At 35.3% G+C, this 20,557-nt stretch overlaps 1 protein-coding gene across 1 annotated transcript in view; it reads right to left on the bottom strand.

Moving 5' to 3' along the window:
- The window catches only part of Faf1 (Fas associated factor 1), a 396,527-nt gene that overhangs the window by 27,262 nt on the left and 348,708 nt on the right, over positions 1–20,557 (bottom strand). The window contains exon 18 of the mRNA XM_076860444.2: positions 10,354–10,569. Coding sequence (XP_076716559.1) covers positions 10,354–10,569 — 216 coding nt within the window. The remainder of the gene's footprint in view (positions 1–10,353; positions 10,570–20,557) is intronic.

The raw sequence follows: 20,557 nt of genomic DNA, 5'->3' as shown, positions 1-20,557 counted from the left end.
ATTAATATGTAATTTTTGTTTTTATGTATCCATTAAATAAATTTGGAAAAATTAGAAAAAAGAAGAAAGAAAAGAAAGAAAATTGAGAGAGTGCTGAGCTGCAGACTTTAATTGAATATATGTTATCAAGCAAGTAATTTTACCTCAAGGCCTCACATTGTCCATCTGCTAAATGGTACTAATATCAGCTATCTTGCTACCTCCCAAAGATGACAGAAGAAGAGTGAGACAACTCTATGAATGTATTTTACACTTGAGAGAAATTTCACAGTTTTTTTCAGTAAATAAATATATTGCAGTCTAATGGTGGATGCATGTGGTGAAGAATAATGGGAGGGAATGAGAAGAACTAAACAGGGAAAGGTGATGGTATGAAATTGTGAAAGAGTATGTATGCCTTTGTAAGGTGTTTGAACTTCTTTCTGTAAGCCATTATAATCACTGGAGGCTTTAAAGCAGGAGATAGATATAATCAAATCTGTATTTTAGAAAAATGACTCAAGAGACACTGGGGAGGATGAATTGGGTGGGATAGGCAAGGCTGGGGGTAGTGAGATGAATTAGGAAGCCATAAATCTAATCTGATCGGTGAAGATTTGGGCTGCTGGTATGGGAGAGAGGAAAAGAACAGATTTGAGAAAGTTTAAAGTCAGAATCAATACTGTGACCAACTAGATATTAGTTGTATTCCACTCCACAAAGTTCTGATTCTTTGGATAATTTAGGAATATTAGAAAATTTCATATAACCATCTATGGTGATATAAAACACCCGAGGGAAATGGAACAAGCTCATCAGATTTAACTTCAACATGTATATTCCCAGTTAGAGTTTAATTTTGAGAACAAAGGTTTTAAGATATAGGTAGTTCAATGGCATTAAATTTTTTCCTTTTGGCTTTTTTTGTGTGTGCTGGGGACTGAACCCAGGGCCTTATGCATGCCAGGTAAATCTTTTACCACTGAGCCACATTCCTAAGCCCCATAGCTCTGCTTTAAAAAAAAAAAAAAAATTCAAACTCCATCTAATATGAATTGAAAATCAATCCCATTGCAATATTAGAAGCTTATGAAGGTTGCTAAGCTACAAAATATTTTAAAATATTGGTGCTTGGTGTTGCCATTTATTTCATTTACTAGGTGGTCTCTAATGTTGATTTTCTAATTCTTTTCGTTTTATATGACTGATTTTAAAGTAGAACTCTATAGCCTACTAGCAGATGTTTAAAAGGAGCCAACAATCTAAAAAACAATGGTCACGAGAAGAAAACTTGGGTTTTAGTGTCAGTTCAGCTATTATAATTGATCCTGTTTGTTTTTTTTTGAGGGGGGTAGTATAGAAGAGTGAAACCAGCGGTGTACTCTACCAAGGAGCTACAACCCTATCCCTTTTCTTTTTTTGAGACAGGGTCTTGCTAAGTTCTTACAGCCTCTCTAAGTTGCTAAGGCTTATCTTGAACTTTACACCCTCCTGTTTCAGTCTCCAGAGTTGCTGAGATTACAGGTGTGTACTGCTATGCCTGTTTACTGCTGTGACTTAAGTGCTTAATTTTACCTTGCTTTGATGCCACATCTATAAAATGATAGCATTGGCTTTGATAATTTTGAAATCCTTTTCATAAATTCTTAATTTTAGGTTAAAGGCATTTGGATATTTTAAATACAAATATCCATCATTATTCTAGAATAAAGAATTCACTGTTGTCATTAAAAAACAAAAAACCTATCAGTCCTTCATAGTTACTCTCTCTATACACGATAATTTTAGCAGATACTATTCATTATGCGCTAGAAACATGGTATTTTACATTCACTTATCTTACCACAACTCTCTGAGATAGATATAATAATTTATCTTTCAAAGATGAAGAGATAAAATTCAGAAAATCTAAGTAAATTGTCCAATGTTTATATTGCAGGCATGTGAAAGAGTGAGGTTCAGATTCAATCTAACTAACAGTGAAATTCTCACTTCTAACTCTGCTATTCCATTTCCACTCACTGAATATCTCTCTCTCTGCAAGGCTCATCACATTTGCTTCCTTTGTAATGCCTTCCCTTGTCATTGCAGAATTTGGTTCTTTGTCAAAACAAGGCTTTCTAGGAGAATTAATCTGCAATTAATAAGAAATAGTGAAAGGTTTTTCTCTACCTTTTAGGTAACTGGCTTAGACACAGATTTTGTATTTTATCAAGATGCCCTATATTTCATCTTGTCTTTAGCAGGTCTTTGATTATTTAAGAAAACTGAATCCTCTATATTCAAATCAAGGGTTTTTTCTACAATTATGTAACTTTCTGTATTTGTCTTTTGAAGTTTTAAAATTATCACTCTAGTTAAATAAATCACAATGATCTCACAGTGATCTGTTATCTTCTTTAATCAAGAGTTTTAGACCTTTGATTCTTTGGACAAACTGACCTAAATAAAATTCAAAGTTATATCTTTTTGACTTTGAACTAACTTCAGGACATGCCAGAGGGCCCTAGAATCAGTAAAAGAATCTGTAAAAGAGATTGTTCTCAGGCTTATTTGGTAAATTACTTTGATATGTTAATTATATGGGAAGCTCTGTCAAATAAGAAATAATATTTATTCTTTGAGTTGTATTTATATGAATATATTATTATTATTGTGTCTTAAAACTGTATGAAATTCCTAGAAATCAGATATTTGAAAATGTTATATGCCCCAGAAATAATCAAATTTCCTTGTAAGTTGCATCATTATTACAAGGAATTCTCATCATATCTTTAACCATAACCATTTTAAGTATTGTTGTTTGCAGTTAGTTGCTTCATTATGATTCTTTCTGAAAGCTTTTTGCAAGCGACAATAATACTAAAGAACTATGTCTTTAAGGAGATTCACAGAAAGGACTCTGACCAGTACAGGTTTATGACAACTTTAAGATTCTACCATTGGACTGGATAAGAATTTCCAGAACTTTAAAGAAGAAACTAATGGGTTTGGGAAAGTGCTCACCTACACGAAGTAGAAGAATTAATTACATGAGACTTAATGAATTGATGAAGAATTAATGGGGTTTTACAGCCCATTTTTATTTGCAACATTGCTGGTTCTTTTATTAATACTCTGTTTTCCAATTTAAAAAAAAAATTCTTTACTTTCCCTTGAGCTATTTGAAACTATAGCAATTTGGGACAAAGTATACTTTGTGAATGGGATTAAAATATTAATTTCCTCCTTACCTGATCCCTCCAGAATTCAGAAACAGTTTGTATTCTTATGGCAATGTAATTATTTATAAGTTCAACAATAATCTACTCTCTATGTCAGGGTACAACTGGAAATACTGATTATATTACCAAGGCTTTGACTGGCACATTGTATTTGAGAGCGTGCAATGAATGAATCTACAGGCACAGCACACATTCTCAAGTTTGTCTTGGTTTGAATTCCTAGCCAAGAAATTTAAAAAACTTCTATCTGAGATTTCTTATCAAAAGTTCTAGCAAAGCAAACTTAAAAAAGTTTGTGTGGTCAGTGCTATCCCCTGTGTGGTCAGTACTATCCCCACATTCATGAAAATAATCAGGCCAAGTTTGCTGAGGACACAAATTAGTCTTACTTAGATTTTGTTTGGTAAAAATTGGGGTGACCATAGATAAAAATTATGCTTTATAAGAAAAACTATAGTACATCTGCTTGTACAGTACACCTATATACTTATAAGCTATAGTACTCCCAATTGTAGCCCTGTTCACAGTTTGAATTCTTATTATCTACCTATAGAATGAACTGGATCCTGAATTCTAGTTTCTTCAAACATGTAGTTAATACTCTTAAGAATAAGAACTTCTCTGTTCCTGAAGCTCTATAAGCTGAAGCTGGACAACTCTGCATAAATTTCAAGGAACATGTCTCATGCTTGTTGAGTGGGTCAAAGAAAGAGTTTGTCAAATCACCTTCCTATGAACCAAAAACATTCTAACTGCTAAGCAGGATGAGAAATTGATGATTTCGTGCTGAGTACAGCTTTACCCAAGATGTTGGAATAAGACCTGCCATAATAAGACTGCTTATCTCAGTTTTTCCTTGCTTCTACCTACCTTTTTAACTTAGCATGGTAAAATTGTAATTAGATTTCATAATTAATAACTTCTGTGGGTAATCTGACAGTGTGTTGAAACTGTTATAGTAAACCCAATTTTTACCTGATGTAAGGGATCCTTTGTGGGTATATATAATGCAATTAATTTTCTTGTTCCAGTTGTACTAGTGGTCTCTTTTATAGTCAGACTTCTAGACTCTCTTGTGTTTGCTCTGTCTTTTAATTTAACCCAACCATGAGATGCTAGATAACAGAACTGTGACCTTCTAACTGAATGGGGAGCAATTTGTGATGTTGCTACCACTTGTTGTTGGACATGGAAATTGGGTAATGTAGACAATTAAAAAAATGAATAATCAGGCTACTTGGTTAAAACAAACATTCTTCATCTGGCTTATTCTTTGATACATTCAATTTTAGATGGTTTATTTCATGGAGACTCTTACTAGGAAGCATATTCTAAACTTTTGATATTATTCTCTTGATAGTCATAATAGTAGTCTCCCTGGTGTGCCATACCCTTTCTAAAGTTTAAAATGTTTGAATGTGATCATCTGTCAAATATCAAATATCTCTTATAGGTTGGAATCACAAAAACTCAAAAGAAAGAAATGCATGGTTATGAGGACACTATAATCTATGAGTGATATATTGAGACCCAAAATCCAAAATGTTGGTAACTATGTTATTTGGTGGTACTCTCACACCGGAAAGAGCTTACCCAAAAAGGGGGGTGCTGGTAGTGGTTAAAAGTTATAGGAAGTCACTGCTTTGGACTGGTCCTTTTACTAGATTCCAAAAGACCAGAACAAACCAAAATAGAGTCAGTTATGATGAATGTTCCATAATAAAATTGAAACTTTAAGGAAGCAAAGAGATTCCAAAAAATATCATTTTTTTTCCCCTGAAAACAGAAGAGTCCAGACTGAGTTAGCATAAGACTCCTCTGCCTTCACCCTTACAAAAAAGTAAGTACTTATCTTACCTGATTATTACCTAGTTCTCCCCAACCCCTCAATAGTCTTTTTGTTTCCACCTTACAAAACCCACTGTTCTACTACTGGCCAGTGGGAGCTCACATTCTATTTTTTGCATAGAGGTTGCTTAATCCATAATTCACAAAGAAAAGCCAATTAGATATATAGCTTAGTTTGTTACAACTTTCTTTTGATAGCACACAGGCCAATGGTTCTGGAGCTAACCTGAACCTCATCCTCTTTTCTTAGTACTTTCCAGTCCTTCTATAAACAGAAAAAACTTACTTTCCATTTGTAATGGAGCTCCTCAGAGATGTGAAAAAGAGTAGACAAAAGAAGAAAAAGAGAAGAGACAGGAAGAGGAAGAGTTGTGGAATACAGAAATAACAGAGGGAAAAGTAGAAAGAAGATGGAGTAGATAACAAAGGTGAAATATGATCTGAAAGAAGGGAAGGGGTTGGAAAGGAAGAAGAAAAGAAAAAGGAAGATAAGGTAGTGACACAGAAGAGGAAGGTTGGAGGATACTGATAACCTCAGTCTAAGTAAGATGGGTAATAAGTTTTTCTGGGAAAGGCCTGTATCTGGGTCACTATAGGTCCAGAGGGGAACCACAGTGACTAGTGGTGAGGTCAATGCCATTACTTAGCTTTTAGGACTCACTCCCAGGGCAATTTCCCAAGTAAGGCAAATTGGCTATGGTTTTTAACATGTGCAAAAGTAGAGCTTAATGACCCAAGCTTGGGAAGTAAATACTACTTCTCCTGGTAACTGTTATTAACATAATGGAAATAAACAAACTAAAAAACACCCCCAAACAAATAGCTCAATACTCCTAGCAACTTGACAATAGGCTTTCCTAGGGAAGGCCTGCGCCTGCTATTATTCTGGTTATCCCATAGTGCTCAGTTCAGTGAAGTATAATACCCAGCAGACATTTAGTAAATAGTTGGACAGCTGGGAAATCTTAACATAAAGTATTGTTTTGGTAAGGGGGGTGCAGGGGGCACTGAAGAACATTTAATAAGTCCTCTGGTGAGACATCAGCCTCTCCTTAGTGGAGAAAAGGCTGAAGACACAATAAGACTCCTACAGTTAAGTCTTAGAGTATTTGTTATTAAAGAGGCAAGGTCTTAAGATGTGCTTTTTAACAGTCTTTACTTTGGCTGTAATTTAAGATGACTTTTACAAATTAGATCCTAATCCTTGCAGACACAGATGGCTGTTACAGAATAGCCTTGCAAAAACACTAGTCATTTGACTTGAAAGAGCATTCAAAGAAGGATGAAGAGCCATTAACTCTTACCCCACCTCTGGGTCTGAGAGGCCTAAAAATTCCTGGGTGGGCTTTCTGACTTTAGTACTGGAATCTGGGTGGGTCTAGGTCATTTGTTGTGATTTGGAACAGCCTCTGTCCTTCATTACGGAACTAGAGATTTAGGGGAGACTGAGGTCACCAACATTTGACAATAGTTCCTGAATGCTTATATATGAGGAATCACAGCAGGAACTGCAGAGGATATAGATTTGAACATGATATGGGCTGCCTCTGTAAATCATTTCAGAAAAACAGAACAAGCACTATGAGAGAAGAGTGCACAAACTACAATGGTATATTGGTGGGGAGCTTGAGAGAAGCCCATAGAAAGGTGACTTCTGAGCGAGGCATTAAAAGATAAGTTCAAACAGGCCAGGGACATGGAGGCATGAGAATCTGTGTCATTAGTGAATAATGAGCAATCTCCAATCTCCTGCTGATAAAAATAAAAGAGGCAGGATATAAGAAAGGCACAAATGGAACAGACTATGAATCTTTCAAAAAACATTCTAAGGGGTCTGTACTTATTCTAGGCTAGTAGGGGCTATTAAAAAGTTTTAAGCAAGAGAAGAAATTATCAGAGTTGGGTTTTTGAAAAAATAACTGTGGCAGATGATTTCAGGTTGACCAAGGACCATAAAATGGACTTGTGATTAGTTTTGGGAGACTCCTGATTTCTCTGACAGGTGATTTGGTTTTTTTCTTTGGGCAACAAAGGCAAACTTGATTTAAATTGGCCTTGGAATAGGGACCAAGGTAGAAATGGAGTCAGGAGTGAAAGAGATGTTAGGAGAAGAGAATGTTAGCCACACTGAATAGTTTTCTTCAGCAATGTAAAAAAAAGGATGAGTGATGAAAAGCCAAATCAGGAGTAGATTTTCTCTAAGACTACATGATGGGCTTTCTACTTAGGGCTTGTCATAATGACATAGCAGTCTGCATTGAAAAGGCTGCAAAGTTGGTTACTAGAACTCAAAGTAGGCAAGTGGCAAATGCAAGAATCCTCTGCATTTCATTTTAAGTAGCCCCCCAAATACCCACCATAATTGAGCTTCTCCAGGGACCCCTACCATAATTAAGCTTCTTGTCAGCAAGATCTTACAAAGAGTGTCAATGGGATTTCACAGGATTTCAGCTGAAAGCTCATTGTGATTTGAAGATTCCTTTTTTTTTTTTTTTTTTTTGTGAATGCCAGGTTTGCATACAAAAGGTGTGATAGACTCTATCTCAACAGTTTGCTGTGTAAAAGTTACTGATTCTGTTTTCCATGGTAAAAATTTGTGAAACCTCTGTCTGACTTAAGAATGTGGAACAAAAAGTAACTATTATGAACCCACCCACTGTCATGTTACCATCTCACTGAGTATAAATCTAAAACAATTTCCAGACCTGGGGTCCAAAAGATTTTTGAGGCATTAGTCCCTCTGGTCAGCTGCAGCTTAAATAAACCTGCTTCCTGAAAATTCCTTGGATGTCCAGCCTCATCTATCCTACATCAAATTCTCCTGCTTCTTTTCAAAAGCAACTTTTTAGTCTACATTTTTTTTTTTTACCCTGTAAGAAGAGGTTGTTAACACTGAAGAGAAAATCTATCATTAAAAAAAAATTTTTCTCCTCCACCCATCTATAATCATATTTAATTTTGTTTCAAATTAATTTTAAAGACCAGGAAGGTCCTTATTTCTTTCACTTTACTTCTTTTACTACCTTCATTTTACAGATAAGGCCTAGAAGGGGAGTGACTTAAAACCAATGATTAGGAAGGATTCATTTAGGTCTTAAGTTAGTCAGCTCTCCAAGATGAGATGTTCATTGGTAGAGTTGCTTGTTTAGCATGTGTGGGGCCCTGGGTTCAATCCTCAGCACCACATAAAAACAAATAAAGGTATTGTGCCCGACTACAACTAAAATAAATAAATAAATAAACAAACAAATACTCAGTTACTGAGAGTTCAATTTCAGTGACAGAATTTAACCCATTTTGCCCTATTGTTCCAGATGTAGAACCATCAAAAATAAGATAATTATATTATGATGGAATAATTATAATATTAATAGATGTAATCATATATAAAAGATCTAAATTATGATTCAAACACTTAAAAAAAATTTTTTTAGAGTAGTAGATGGACAGAATGCCTTTATTTTATTTGTTATGCGGTGCTGAGGATGGAACCCAGTGCCTCACATGTGTTAGGCAAGCACTCTGCAACTGAGCAACAATCCTAGCCCTATAAACTATTTTAATGCAACTGTGTCAATATTCTCAGAATTGAAAATTTGGGACTTAATAGGTTAAGGTAGTTTCTTACCTGACTGTGTGGTAAGAGCATGTGCATTCCTTATCTTGTGCATGTTTGTGTGCTTTATATATGAATAAGGGGAAAAGGCTCAGAGTAGTAGGAAGGGCACTGAGAAAAGGACCAATGGCTACAACCACCTGGAGTCCACAATACGCTCCTGGACTCAGATGAAAGGAGAATACTCATTCCACCTAGAGGGGATTTATGGCTGGCTGGTAGAGTTATACATATACCACTCATTTCTGGTTCTGTCCTGCAAATCTGATAGTCAATATGAGGGACCTGGATAAGTCTTAACCAAATACTTAGTTTTGGTATGTTAGATGAAGTCCAGGTTACTAGACTTAGATGATAATGGAATCACAGAACATTAAACTATGTCTTATAGTTGAGCTAGTCCAATTCCATGTAAAGCAGAAACACTAGGAATGGATCCCTCTCCATACATACATATCTGTATTGTGGAAAAGAGTACTAATTGTTATCTCCAAAGACAGAAAAACTTCTTTACAACACAAGATATTCCTTTCTTACAAAGTGCCCAAATGTATCTCCTTGTAACTTTCAACATATTGATCCCAGTTCTACCCTAAAGCCTGAAAAAGTAAGATACCTCTTTTATATGGCAAGCCTTCAAGTAGTTGAAGTAGTTGAAGACAACAACAATGTCTTCCATGCCCTTTCCTTCTCTAGAGGATATATTCCTCAGATGACATGATTTTCAGTTCTTTCTGCTTCCTACCAGCCCTGCTCTGCATTCTGGAAGCTTCATTTTGTCTACTGTTTCATATTTTAAGGTTTTCTTGAATCTTATTATTCATTATCCACAAATCAGAGAAAGTCTTTGTATAGGATGTCGATATATATGGTAAGTAATAAAGAACTAAATAAACAGCCTCTTGGTTTCCACCAGGGAGACAGCAATCAACATTTTCTGGACATAACCATTTATTCAGCAATGAATACATCTAACTGTAGATCTCTCTCTCTCTCTACCTTGTCCCTGAATACTATGAAACATTATCAAATACTTTTGTTGAAATACAGATACAGAGTAAATATGGTCTTTCTAAATATTTTCTAAAATACTTGTCTTTCCAGGCTAGTAAAACTATCAAAGTAAAACTATGGTGCATGCTTGTAATCCTAGTGAATTGGGAGGCTCAACCATGAGAACTGCAAGTTTTAGGTCAGCCTCATCAACTTAGTGAGATTTCATTTCAAAATAAAAAATAAAAAGGACTGTAGATGTAGCTCAGTGGTAAAGCCCCCTCAGTTCAATCTCTAGTACTGCAAAACAAAACAAAAATCCCTCAAATCACAAAATACTCTTTGAACCAAAACTTTGATCCTGATCTAACAATTAGGCTGTTAAAGCACACAATTTTTAGGTATACTCTGAGGCAAAAAATAAAAGAAAAGCCTATATGAGTGGTGGAATGGGGAAACAGCTAGATAGTAAAGAAAAGAATTTCTTACATGGGTTCCTGGCTATATGTTTGCTGGCCTGGTAAGCCTTACCTTCTTCAAAAGATGAGGAGAGAATGATGTGCAGAACAAAGAGACTTTGGGTGTCTTTTAGAAGACTACCATTTGATCTTTTTATTGGACTACTTTTCCTAGCCACAATGATGGGATATCTCCTATGTGGACACACTGCCTATGATGGGAAAGGGAACTTACATCTCTCCTAGGAAAGGTGCTCAGTAACTTGAATTCATCCCATGGAAATCCTTTAGAAGCAACAAAATCAAAGACAATCTGGAGCTTATTGCTGGCCAGGAAACGCCGCTCTAGGAACTCGCCACTGGGGGTACGGATCCGCAGTTTGCTCACAGGCTCAGCATTTTCTTCCTTTGGTTCTGGAGGCAGGGCTTGCTCTAAGGAGAGTCTGATGGCCTAAGTAGAGGAAAAAACCAGGTGTTAAAATGTAAGATAGATGGGCTGTAGGGAGTGGGAGAGACTAGAAAACAGCTGCTACTTTCTAGGAACTCATCAAAAAGTCACTGCTCCATTTATTAAGCAACACTAATGCTTGAACAATAAAATCAGGTGTTTTTAAATTTTCTTAATATTAATAAAGACAATTCATTAAACTATATCCCGTCTTAAAGACATGTTTTATTAAACCAATAGGTAACTACTTCAAAAATAAGGGCTTTTTCCCCCCTCTAAACTGAAGACATTTGTGATTGAGGAAACAGATATTAAATACCCAGATGCTTTTTAGGGTATAAATGAGGGTATTAGAAGCATTCACAAAAGACACACATGTGCATGCACACACACATTCATATTTAAGAAAACTCATTGACTAATTAGAAACAATCAAAGAATCAACAAAATATTGGAATATGTGTGTGTGCGCACGTGCACGCACACACATAGACACATTTTTTTGGTACCGGAGAATGAACCCAGAGGCGCTTTACCATGGAACTACATTCCCAGCCCTTTTTATTTTATTATTTCTTTTGAAACAGGGTCTAAGTTGCCTCACTGGCCTCAAACTTGTGATCGTGCCTCAGGTTCCCAAATTGCTGAGATTACAGATGTATGTCATAGCGCCCAGCCTGGATAACATGTTAATGACAAAACTGAATGGAAAGATTCTGTTTGGAGTGATGAATTATACTTAAAAGTGGCAAATTTCTCTATATATTCTGCCACAGGGAAAGTTTAAAAACAAAGTGGAATAAAAAGAGATTCAAATAACAGGTTTATTGGAGGTAGGAAACCACAGCCCTCATTCCACCTCTGCCATTAACTTGATAAGGGGTCTGGACCTATAGATAAACTATCCCTTTACTTTATAGAAGACAAAACAGACTCAAACATGTAGGATAAACTGTTGAGATCTCATGGTTAGAGTTGGCCTTAAGTCCATGTTTCCTAGTTCTCAATCTAGAGTATTGTATTTTCTTTTTTTCCATATTCATGATATTCCACCAGAAGATCAGAAGAACTCTTAGGTATCCGCCCAAACTGGAATTTGTAGCAGAAATTCACAAAAAACTTTTAATGTCCCTAGCGCCATGAAAGCTTCCTTAGATAAGTAAGCCTGGTAATCATGTTCTGCTTCACAGCTACATTCTGTTCTTTCTTGGATAGTTTAACATTTGTATTACCAAATAATCATTAATAGAAGGAATTCATCCCCCTCAATTAAACTACAACTATCATAATCACAAGATGTGTGAGAAACTGGGACTTATAGTCTTTAAAATCTCAACAGCCATTTTCAAATGTGATGTCACCCTTACAACTCGGGAAAAACACTGATCTTTTTCTTAAACATCTCAAAATAGAAGTATAAATCAAAACTGTAGAATATACAGAAAACAATGATTGCTGAAACACTTCATGCTAGGCTCTGTGGGATTCATCTGAAGCAGTCCTCAGAGGAAATTTATAGCTTTAAAATTCGTGGTGGTTGGGGCTGAGGTTGTGGCTCAGTGGTAGAGCGCTCGCCTAGCACACATGAGGCACTGGGCTCGATCCTCAGAACCACACAGAAATGAAATAAAGATTGTGTGTCCACCTACAACTAAAAAATAAATATTTAAAAAAAAACTTGTGGTGGCACCTGCCTGGAATCTCAGTGGCTTGGGAAGCTGAGACAGGAGGATCGAGAGTTCAAGCCAGCCTTGGCAAAAGCAAGGCACTAAGCAACTCAGTAAGACCCAGTCTCTAAATAAAATACAAAATAGGGCTGGGGATGTGGCTTAGTGATTGAGTGCCCCTGAGTTCAATCCCCACTACAACAACAACAACAACAACAAATTCATATTGAAAATGAGAAAATAAGCTGGGCATGAGTAGTATATGCCTGCAGTCCCAGCCATGGAGGGAGGCTGAGGAAGCAGGATCACTTCAACCCAGGTGGTCAAGACCAGCCTGGGCAACACAGCGAGATCCTACCTCAAAAAAACACAAATAAGGGGCTGGGGATGTGGCTCAAGTGGTATCGCGCTCACCTGGCATGCGTGTGGCCTGGGTTCGATCCTCAGTACCACATACAAACAAAGATGTTGTGTCTGCCGAAAACTAAAAAATAAATATTAAAAAATTCTCTCTCTTTTAAAAAAAACACACACACAAATAAAAATAAAAAGTTTTTTTTTATTTAGACTAGACTAAGAATTAGACTAAAAAGGTTGGGAAAAGTTCCTCCAAAAATAAACAAGTGGCTAAGTACCCCTGAGTTCAGCCCCTAGCACCAAAATGTACAAGTGAATGAATGAATGAATAAATAAATAAATAAATAAACAAGTGGAAGGAAAATTTAGAATAATTATAAAAGTATAAAGGAATGAGTTAGAAAAAAAACTAGTCAGTAAATAAATTGGTTCTTTGGAGAAAATAAATATATGCAAATACAAAGAAATGAAAAAAATGTATTGCATAGAAAGTGGAAGAAACAGGATGGATAAGGACACATAGTTTCCTGAATATGTCTTTTTATATATTTTTTTTACTTATATAAATGTATTTTCTGTTAAGACATCTAAAATAACCAACAGAAAAACAGTTTGCACAGATATGAGTACGATAAGAAATTATTTAATTTCTGTATCACTTAATTTGGCTGATTCTAATATTAAAATTTTTTTTTAAAAAGCAGTAAAAACTTCTGCAATGTGCAGAGAAAGCTAATCTCTTCCATGCTTCAGAGGTCATTTTCCTACTAATAGGCACTAATACCACTGACCTTAGAGGGGATTACAGAGATGGGAATTATAAACATGATATATGTAAAATTCTTAGCGCAGTATCTGTTATGGTTTGGTATGTGGGCCCCCAAAAGCTCCTTTGTCAATGCAGGAATTTCCAGAGGTGAAATGATTAGATTATGAGAGCTGTAACCTAATCAGCCCATTCTAATTTGAAAGGACTACTGGGGTAGCTGGAGGAGTAGGTCACTTCAGCTCAGGCATTCAAAACCAGTCCCTGCAACACAGTGAGACCCTACCTCAAATAAACAAATAAATAAACCAAAAAGTTAAAAAAGGAAAGAAAGAAAAAGAAGTAAATTAAGAGTTAGACCAAAAAGGCTGGGAAAAATTCTTCCAAAAAAACAAGTAGAAGAAAAATTGAGAACAAAGTCATTATAAAAGCATATCCTGAGTTAGAAAAAAAAAGAGAGAAATTTCGTATTTGAGAAAACATATTTATTAATTAGAAATAACTGAAGAATCTACAAAATACTGGAATAAAAAATATATATATGAATGTATATGTATTGGAGATTAAACCCATGAGTAGGGGATTGATGGGGGGTGTTCTGTGAGGGATTGTATTAGGTCTCTCTGGTTTCTCCCTGATTCCACCCTCACTCTCAGCTTCCTGGCTAGCATAAGCTAAGCAGCTATTCTCCACTGTGCCCTTTTGCGATAAAGTTTTATCTCACCTCAGTCCCATTCCAACGGAATCAGCAGACCATAGACTGAAACCCTGAAACCATCAGCCAAAATAGACTTTTGCTTTTCTAAGTTGTTCTTGCCAGATATTTTGCTCACAGTAACGAAAAGTTGACTAACAGCATTTGACACATAACAGGCTTTAATGAATGGTTGTTTATTATTATGAGATAAGATATACACAGAATATCACACCAGGAAGGGGCTACACTGGCCAAACAGTCCTATGCTCTCATTTTTTTTAATGGGGAAAATTGAAGCCCAGAAGATTAAGAAATATAATTTAAAAATTAAAAGGACAGTTAGTTAAACCAGTCATTTCTGCCATTTTTTTTGTTTGATAGTATGAAAGGAAATTTATCTTATATTGGTATTTTGAGTCACAATGAGTTTCAAGTGAGTATTCCAAATATTAATCTTCTTAAGTAACACTGTCATGTATTAATAACCAAATTTTGATATATATACATGCTTATATACTAAATATACATATATATGAATATATACATAAATGTGTATATATTAAAATTAAATGTCAGTTATAACATGTCTACTACAGCATTCACTATATTATACTATTCTTGTCTAATGTTTAGCTTTCCCATTGACCTGCCACTCTGTTATGGCATGGGAGTATGTCTTCTTATTTTAAGAAGCACATAGCATAGCACAAAGTAAGTGTTTAGTATATATTTGATAATGGAGGGAATAATTAACATGCTAACTCAAATAAGGCATGTAAAACTGCTTTGTATGGTGAAAGGCACATGACAGGTGTTTGTTTAATAAATGTGTAAAGAATATGAAATCTCATGGCTTCTACTTCTAGTAACAAAGAAGTCAACATCCTGATTCTCTTTTTTCTGATGTCTGACTCCTTCTAGCATCAATAGCATTAACATATGTGTCCCTTAAGGGTGAACCATGAGTCTCTCATAGGAGGATTAGTCATATACATTTTCTATACTATTAGTGGGGTCATCATTCAGTACCACTACTGTTTCTTTGAGATTAAAAATCATTTTTCCTGCTTATAAGAGTAATATATATTCACTGAAAAACAAAGATTAAATAGGGAAAACATTAAAAGTAACCTAGATTTTCTAAAGTCACCATCAATAAGTAATCATTCTCATCATTTAAGTATTTATACCCATTAACTTAAACAATAATTTTAACCATTTTTAAGTGTACAATTCATGGCACTAAGTACATTCATGCAACCATTACCACTACTTCCAAATTTTTTTTATCACCCCATCATTGCAGTACTGGAATTGAACCCAGGGCCCTACATATGCTAGGCAAGTGTTCTAACACTGAGCTACTTCCCCAGCTCTTTCTATTTTATCTTGAGATAGTATCTTACTCAATTGCCATGCTGCCCTCAAACTTGCAATCCTCCTGTCTTGGGCTCCCTAATAGCTTGGATAACAGTGCACCACTGCATCCAGCACCATTCAATCTTTTTTTTTTTAACTTTTTATAAAATTTAAATGTATGTATTTTTGACCTTTTGCAAAATTTAAATCAATATTATATTAATCTTTTTTTTTGTTCAAAGGTACATATTTTGTAATTGTTTTAAAATTTTATTAAAGTATAACATATTTGAGAAACAGTCCCCAAATCTTAAGTGTAGAACTTGAAAGTCCACATACCTGTAAAACTAGCACTGTGATCAAGTATCTCAAAAACATGCCTCCTTTCTGGGTGCTAAATCTCCTCAAAGTCAATCAGTTTCCTGACTTTTAACAGTGAGGTTTTAAAAAATCCTAGTTCAATCCAATGGTATGTTTAGGAACATAGGCTTTTTTTTCTCTTTTTTTTTCTTTTAAAGATAGATAGATAGAGATAGAGATAGAGATAGAGATAGAGATAGAGATAGAGATAGAGAGAGAGAGAGAGAGAGAGAGAGAGAATTTTTTAAGTATTTATTTTAGTTTTCGGTGGACACAACATCTTTGTTGGTATGTGGTAGTGAGGATCGAGCGCGCTACCGCTTGAGCCACATCCCCAGCCCTAGGAACATAGGTTTTAAGGTATGAAAGAACAGAACCAAAATACTAGCCACTGGACAAATGACAGTCTACTTTGGTTTCTTCATATAAGAAACAAGGTCAATAACAACTTTCTTACAAAGTACTATAAAATAGAGTAATAATTAAAAACACAAAGTGCTGACACATGGTCAGCATTCAGTGACAAATTCTCAGTATCAACCTCATGCTGTATGCAACACTAACAACAATAAAGCACAGTGGTTGGTCTTGTTGCCATTATGATTATTACTTTGTAACTACTTTAAACCAGAACTTAATTTGGTATTTCCTGATTTCCCCTCCTGCCCTCCCTTTAATCCACCTGTCTGCTTGCTTTCTATTTTGACATTTCCCTACACAATATTAACAACAGATGCTACATTATTGTCTGAATTCAACCAATTATACTACAGAAGAATAAACAACAGTAGATCATTACTCCATTCATAGGGCAGACAATATCTGCTCCTCAGTGTACGCAGTCTCCAGGGCTTTTCCCCAGAATGAAAAACAGACCTTGGATATCCCACACTATATGGAAAACAATGAAGATTTATTAGGTAAGTTAGCAAACTTGATATCTGAATACTCATCAGTTTTACTGGCAAAAAGAATAAAAATACACCAGTGGTCCAGTTCCAAACACACTGGCTAAAAGGCCTCATGTAAGCAAACACTGTTATAAAATAATGACATAAAGGACACATACACTCAAACAACAGTCAAAGTAAACATCATTGTTAAACTTCAATTTGATTTGCTCAACAAATAGTTTTTTATTTGCATTATTTTAGGTTTGTGATAAAATAAGGAAATCTGCTATATAAGAAAATATGAATTGATGTTGGACTTATTTGTCTCTACACAATTTCATTTTTTAAAAAGAAAAGATAATGTATACTTACACCAATCTCTTAAAATAAGAATCAAAGATTGGCTCGATTTACTTACACATAAACATGTATAAACACACACACACACACACACACACACACACACACACACACACCACTATTCTCTTTGCTTCTATAGCTACATACCAAATAACAGTTTACAGACCCAGTTTCTCTAGGGTTTAAATAGGCTAAAACTAACATTCATTAATTCCATGAATTCTTAGTGAGCACTTTCCTTGAGTTAGGCATTATTCTAGGTGATGGGAAAATAGCAGTGAATGAAATAGATTAAAAAAAAAATCTGCTTAAATGGAGTTTATATTCTAGTAGGATGGGGAGAAAGACAACAAAAACATACTGGAAAGACTCATCACAGTGATGAGTACTATGGGGGGAGAGCAGGGAACGCTGGGAGAAGAGAGAGGTGGGTACCTCTCTTTTTACTTACTGAGATTTACAGTATTTAAAAAGTGTACCCACTAAAGGGGACAGAGAGCTACATGGACATTTAGACCTAGAAGTGTAATAATAAGCAGGAGTCACAAGTGCCAAAGCCTTGGTACTGTTCCTAAGTTGTTTGAAAAAAGGCAGGACAGTCAATGTGGCTGGAATGGAATGAGTGAGGGGAGAGGAAGAGCTGTTGAAGTTAAAGAGGAAATACAGGAGTGGTTAGATTTTTATATGGCCCTGAGAAGGCTGCTCAATGATTTTTTTTTCCATTGTAAAATTAGGGTAGAATTTACATATAGTAATTCTACAAGTCACATCCTCAGTCCTTAAAAAAACAAACAAACCACAACAACATTTTCTTAAGAGACAGGGTCTCACAAAGTCGCCTTGCTAAATTACTGAGGCTAGCTTTGAGCTCGTTATCCTTCTGCCTTAGTCTTCCAAACTGCTGGGATTACAGGCTTGCCCCTTAGTGTCTGGCTAACACAGTATCTTTTCTGATAATTATATTATATTTACACAGTAAAAAACATTCCAAGGGCTTGACTGACTTATACATAACATAATGTGAGTTAAATAAATATCCACAGCAGTTGATTTAATGTTTGCATGTAGAATAAGATTGATAAATATCTGCTGAACACTCACTGAATCAAAGAACTGAGAGTCAAAATTTTAGCTGAAACTTTCTTTACTTGCCCCAAATTTGGTGGCAAAAAAAAAAAAAAAAAAAAAAAAAAGTAGTATTCAGGAAGGATTTCTTGGATGCTCTGTAGTTCATACATCTCACTACTTACTGTAAATTCCATTTCTTAAACTGGCCTACCATACATATATATCATTTGGGCCTTTACAAAGATGATTTTACTAAATTGTGCTCTGGCCTTATGACTTTATATTTTAAAAGGTATAAGCAGCTGTCAGACAGACTTGTTATTATAACTATGGCTGGCAATACTATTCAAAGATCCAGAACAGACACCAACAAGAAACATTGCTTAGTGCTAGAAAAATCAAGAGATCTTCTGAGTTATCACACTTTAATATTACACACAAAGTAAAACTTCTCAACTATCATATTTTCCTTTGTGTTGGACCAAGAGAAGTATAGAACAAATTTTGTGGCTAATGTTGAATAAATGTACAGACCCTATTATATGCATCTGGGGCCTGAGTTGGATTATCTATTGTCAACATTTAGTCTTACCATTCACTTTCACTTCCTTTAACTTCCTTTTAGCTTTTCTTTACCCTCACTTCTACATCTATTCTTCCTTTTTAAATCCCTTTGAATTGCATATATTTATATTTGTTACTTGAAACTGATTTTGGAAGGAATTAAATATATAAATGAGTAAAAGAGAGAAGATTTTTGCTGTAATTTCTTTGTTTTTCCTTTGAATTGCTTTAGAGCTTTTCCCTTATGGCTAAGAATCAAATCAAGAAAGCTTTCTACATTTTACTAAATACAATCCAAAAGTTACCATACAGCAAAATGAGGCTGATCACTTAGTAATTTCCCTGAGACTACAGTGCTTTGACTATTCAATACTTCATTTTTCTAAAGGACTTTGAAATAAAATAAAAATAATAAAACCACTCTTGTTTCTCAATGTATTTATATGGATTAGGATTTCCAGTTAGAAGGGAGGCAGTGTTACTGTGAAAAGTCAGGTGACCTGGCTTCTGATCCAGATTATGTGTTTGACCAGTTTGGTAATGACAGGCAAACCATATAATCTTTCTGGGTCTCATTTTTCTCAGAGGTTGCACAATACCAGCTATTCCCTGGTACTGTAGTTTTATAGTAGACTAGTGTGCTGAAATATATTAACTGATATTCCATGAAAAAAAAAAAGGATCAAATAAATTTGGATAGACTGAACAAAATTGAGACCAACAGTTTCTTTTTTAAAAAATATATTTTTTTTCTAGTTGTGGAGGGACCTTTATTTTATTTATTTATATGTGGTGCTGAGAGTAGAACTCAGTTCCTAACACATGCTAGGCAAGTGCTCTACCACTGAGCTACCCCAGTCCTCAAAAGTTTCTTTTCTTTTTCTTTTTTAAGAGAAAGAGAAGAGAGAGAATGAATTTTGATATTTTTATTTTTTAGTTTTCGGCGGACACAACATCTTTGTTTGTATGTGGTGCTGAGGATCGAACCCGAGCCGCACGGATGCCAGGCGAACGCACTACCGCTTGAGCCACATCCCCAGCTCCTCAAAAGTTTCTTAACAACAGGACTTACAACAGCCTTTAATTGTGACTCCTGGGTGAGGGATGGCAGAGTACACAGTATTATTCAAACTTGCACTGGATTTTGGAACATTTTAGATTTTCAGGTTAGGGATGTTCAACCCATACAGATATTATGTAAGTCTATCAGAAGAAAGTACATGTTTACCAGGCTCTAAATTCAGAATGTAAAGTTAATTGTGTACTCTTGACATTTTAGCCAGTTAGTGTACTTGAAGATATACTAGTAAGAGAGAGTGAGCATGTGTGAAACAGAGCACAAAGGAGCAGGAATCCTATTTTTAACTTATATTTCCTGGAATACAGCCTAAAAGGATAATGACCAATCTCTCCCTTATCTAAAGTTGCATGAAACTCTACATATATAACTCCTACAGACACATATTATGATTTATGGCCTTGGACTGAAAATGTAGTGTGAGAAAGAGCTTGAGTTGTAGTCATAAAGACCTAGGTGTCTACATGTGTAATTCAATGAGCTTCAGTTTTCTCATTTTTTTGGAGAATTTCTAACTTTGTATTTGTCTTAATGGTTAATGAGTAACTGTATGCAAAGCAGCTTGCAGAGTTTGATACACAAAAGGGGCTCAACAAAATATTTTTAGCACTCAGAGCACAGAAACTAGGGTTTGTAGGCATGGCATCTTGTACATATGTGTTAAGTATTAAATACGTTTTCATTTCCAAACAGTGACATTTCATCATCTTTTAAGACCAGGCTCAAATTACTCCTCCTTTTTGTTGTCTGATTATCAAAGCTGTAAAAGATTTTTCTTATGCCCTTGAAATCCCTAGGTATTTTGCTTTCGCATATCCTGTA

This window comes from Callospermophilus lateralis, chromosome 7, assembly GCF_048772815.1.
Source record: "Callospermophilus lateralis isolate mCalLat2 chromosome 7, mCalLat2.hap1, whole genome shotgun sequence".
NCBI classification, from domain to species: domain Eukaryota; kingdom Metazoa; phylum Chordata; class Mammalia; order Rodentia; family Sciuridae; genus Callospermophilus; species Callospermophilus lateralis.
The sequence above is the reverse complement of the archived record's forward strand: the minus strand, read 5'-3'. Positions and strand labels throughout refer to the sequence as shown.